A 4,623-nucleotide genomic window follows, 5' to 3' on the forward strand; every position below is an offset into this window, starting at 1 on the left:
ATTATCAATATAATCAATAGAATGATTTGATATCTTCATATCTAAAATATGTTTGACTAATATCTTTGTCAACAAATAGACAATTTATTTTCTAGGGCATAGTATCATTTTTGCTTCCAAGCGGCAAAACATATGGATGACAATTGATAAGCTATGGTTCATCCCTTAGACTTAGACAGACACTTGCTAACTTAATGATCAGTGATGATATTTAGTAGATTTATGATTGATAAATTAACCCATCATAACATAATAATTAGGATTACTGCTTCCTACAAGGTTTATATATTTGAAATTCATAGTTCTAACAACTCTAGTTGTTTATTTGAAAACATCAAGAAATAAAATTACAAGAAAGAATAGCAATCAAACAATAAGACATATATTGGCACTTCAAGGGGCGAATTCTTTCTCGCCATGGTACTTTGAGAGGACACAACTTTGTCGCTTTTGGTTCTTTTTTTTTTTTTATGGGATAACCCATCTCTACATGACTACATCTATCCCAATCCTATGTGCCTCCTACAAAACCACAAATAGAATATTCTCTCTTTCCTTTACCTTCTTGATAGAATTAGTTACAATCCCCTCCCCCCTCCCCCCTCACTGTTGATTTTGTTTGTGACATTATTACCTCATTGTATTTCTTTTGGTGCTTAGCTCATGGTCAATTCAATAGACGATGGATGGCTTTTTCACTAACTAAATTTTGAAGAGATTGGCATGCTTCATTAGATTGTCTAACTCATTGGGTTTTATCCATATATTCATTATCTATGCGTGGATGTCCCATCCTCACTCGGAAATTCTTACTATCTTAATGTAATTTTTTATTATTAAAAATGGAATTAATTTGTGTTTCATTAGAAAATTTCAGAATTAAGCTTAAGAGAATATCTTTTGTAATATAAAAATTAAAATTACTTTTAGAGATTATGTATTGAATAAGGTAATCATAAGAGATTGACGCGAGGTGAATAATTTGGGATTGAATAGTGAAAAGACAATCTCATTTTCAAAGCTAAAGGACGAAAACTATATGTATATTTGCTTTTGCCAAAATTTAGACCTCAGGTAAGATTTAAATGTTACTTGAAAACTGAACAGATTGAAATATTATATAATATCATTTTGTGGATTAATCCAAAGTTCTAGGTAAGAACAGAAGTGCACTTGAATTCACCTTGTCTGACTTCATTTTTTGGTATGTCAAAGAAAACATTACAAGATGTTGCACATTTACATATTACACATCTTATATTTGTGCACTCAATATTTGTTTCTTATCTATATGGTTTTATATTATTGTGGTTCATAATAAAAAACTAATAATTGTGTAGTACAACTGGAACTCGAGATGCTGTAACATCTGCGTTACATATTGTCCTTGGAAAAAGAGTGCGCCTCGACATAGCTCAAATTGTACGGTGGAAAGCCACTCCGAGATCTGAGATCCAACCATATATGCGCTATACAGCCTCCTTTGCTGGGTACATTTTTTTTTTCATGAAAATATTGTTTTCTTTATATATCAATATATTATAATACTTTGGCTTCAATTCAATAAAATTATGGATTCCTGCATTTTCTAGAGCAAATTGAATTTTGGACAATATCATCACTTATATGAGTCATATAAGTTGTTCTTACTCTCCTTGTTTTTGTTATAGGCTATACACAGTGTTTGGTTTTGATACTTGAATTGTCTATTAATATTTATAGTTGTTAAAACAAAATCAGGTTAATGCTTACCTTAGTTACTATAGGTTCATGCATTAGTCATTTTGGTGTTCAAGGTTTTAATATGTTAAAATAGTTCATGTAATTACATAAGCAATAAAACACGATTCAATTTAGTCCTCTGACATGAGCTAAGTTTGTCCCTCATGTTTGTTACCGACAGTGACTATTTTGACTCATCAAATACAGGGATTAAAATGACTCATGCGCATACCTACAAGAACCAAAGTGAACATTAAAATAAATTGACTAGAATCCTTTCCCCTGTGCAGTCCCTCTCTTACTTTAGCGGACTTTAACTCATTCTATTTGAACAAATGTGTTTGACTTTAACCGGTTACAGATTCAATATCTGTCACACTATGATTTTGAAAGTTGAGGAATTTAAATGAAGAGTCATTCTTACTTTGTTACATGAGAATATTTTCAAATAGCTTTGTAGTAGTTCTTTGGACTTTGGATTCACTACTTATGCCTTACCAACAGAATATTTTCAAATATTTTCACTGCTTTGGATAACCCGTTTTATAATTCCATCTATGATTTTATCATTAGTAACTACCAAAGGTTAGTCTATGTTCATATTTATTCTTTCTATTACTACATTTAGGCCAAGAGTAGTTGGAAGATTTCTTTATGCTTGCTATAGCTTATAGGCTTCGAGATATGCATCATAGTGTCATTTAGCATACACTATTTGGATCTTTACTTGTTGTGAATGCCTAATTTTGTGTGAGCCTTAAAAATTTTGGTTAATACTTTATTCTAAATAGTAACATTCTCAGGTATGGATTTTATGGTGATGTCATCACAGAGAGTGAGAATTATCGATGGATGGGTCCTAAGCGTTATGATTATGCAGGAACAATGGTATTTTTAAAGCATAGGTATTCTTAAATTACCCCTACTTCAACTATCATATTTTGAATGCTAGACTTATTGGTCAGAGATATACCAAGTTGGAAAATATAATCATATGAGCACTATTTCATAATAAAAAAAATTGTACAAGGGTTTACAATATATCAACACTGGCCATTTCTTACCTAAAAATCAATAATTGTAGCCTAATGATTTTAAACCGTATGCCATATATGAAAGTTATTGACATGTCTATCCCTCAAACAACAACAACAACAACAACAAAGCCTTGTCCCACTAAGTGGGGTCGGCTACATGAATCAAACGACGCCATTGTGCTTCTTCTTCCCTTGTGCATAATCGACCAAGGCTCGGAAGAGTCTTCTGTCCCTCATTAAATAACTCGTAGAAGTAGCTCTTCCACCTTTCATTGTACAGAACTAATTGTACAGAACTAATTTTCAATTCATCAGTTCCAATAAAATCTATAGTATTGAAACTTTTCTAGTCTTAGCCCACTCTTAAAGATTTTGTTTACATATGTATACTTTTTGTTTTCCCATTAAAAGTATATAACCTTGGTAAACTTTCAAACATTTCTTTCTTTCTAGTTATACGTGGGAGAACTTTGTATAGTCACCATTCCAATTACTATTTACTAATATATGCTCGATAACAAATATTGGAGAAATATTATCAGATGGGCTAACAACTCAAGATATGCATCATTCGGCTTTGTTCAAAAGTGATCAATACAATTTCTCGGTAGTCTAGTTGTCTACAGCATCTTTATAGACATTTCTTTCTTGAAAATGCTTATTGGTGGCTTGATATCCTATTTGTAGTATGTTTCAAATATTTTATAAATAAGTGTCAAATTTAAATATATTGCTACCTTGCATAAAACTTCTAATACTTATAAGTATCTAGATGTTTATTCAATTTAACTTGTTTGTTCTAAATAAATACCTTGCATTACAAGTTGATGAAAGTATGTCTTTGTTTTTATTAGCATTAATTGCATTGTTATTATTTCTTAACACTATAATTGTTTCCTTTTCTTTTCTTTTCTATTGAATGAATCGCCATTTAGGTCATATGAAGCCGAAATAGCATATCTAGATGTTGGATCAGATGAACCTAATTTAACTTCCAAAAGGAGGCATGAAGACAACATGTCAGAATTGAACACACAAAAGTCAGAAAGACGTGTTTGTTGTGTTGATTGCAAAATTTGCAATGAAAATTCAGATCCTACATCTACTGGAATTTCCAGCCTAACACCTCATTTGTACTCCGAAGGAGGAAAATGGAAGAAATCTAAAGGACGTTTTCTTAGCGTAGGAGCTGCTTTAATCTCTTGCAGAAATGATAAAGCACCTGATGGGTTGGTGGTTGATGCACACCTTTCAGATGGTTTCCTTCATCTTATATTGATTAGAGAGTGCCCCCATGCTTCTTATTTACGGTACATGCCTCTGATCTTTCTTTCATACACTATAATTTTCTTAACGAATATAACTCAAATTTGTTTATCATATATGGAATATTGCATGCATTGGAACGTGAACTACTATCCTACGTGATATGGTAAATTAATCTTGATTTCCTTTTGTTTAATTTGATCTAAATCTTACATCACAACACACATACAATTCAATATTGATTGATTGATTGCACTTTATTGTGCTATAATCGTTTGTACAAAGCCTACGATTGCCTTGCTCCCTATGGTCGTGTTTATTCTTCTATAAATATCACCTTTGATGATCTAAATCTGGACGTATCTCTCTACCACAAACGTCTCACCCATGTTCAATCTTTACTCTTTTCCTTATCCCAAATGGATATTTTATACCTAATCTCTGCTTGAATTGTGTCCATCATTCAATGCTTTGAAATGGATTCCCAGAGCCTAGTTGGAAAAGAATTCACTCTCTTCCTTAGGTTTGAACTTCCAATCAGTAAATTACATCTCCCTAGTTGATAGATAATCTATGATCTTATATGATATTATAAGGA

General features: G+C 31.9%; 1 protein-coding gene across 1 annotated transcript in view; it reads left to right on the top strand.

Annotated features, from left to right (window-relative positions):
• LOC107622214 (ceramide kinase) overlaps positions 1-4,623 on the top strand; it is a gene marked incomplete in the record, with an annotated part of 10,962 nt that overhangs the window by 5,060 nt on the left and 1,279 nt on the right. Inside the window, 3 exon segments of the mRNA XM_016324096.2 lie at positions 1,341-1,490; positions 2,526-2,627; positions 3,695-4,069. Of these exon segments, the coding sequence (XP_016179582.1) occupies positions 1,341-1,490; positions 2,526-2,627; positions 3,695-4,069 (627 nt within the window).

Source organism: Arachis ipaensis, chromosome B10 (genome assembly GCF_000816755.2).
Source record: "Arachis ipaensis cultivar K30076 chromosome B10, Araip1.1, whole genome shotgun sequence".
Lineage (NCBI taxonomy): Eukaryota > Viridiplantae > Streptophyta > Magnoliopsida > Fabales > Fabaceae > Arachis > Arachis ipaensis.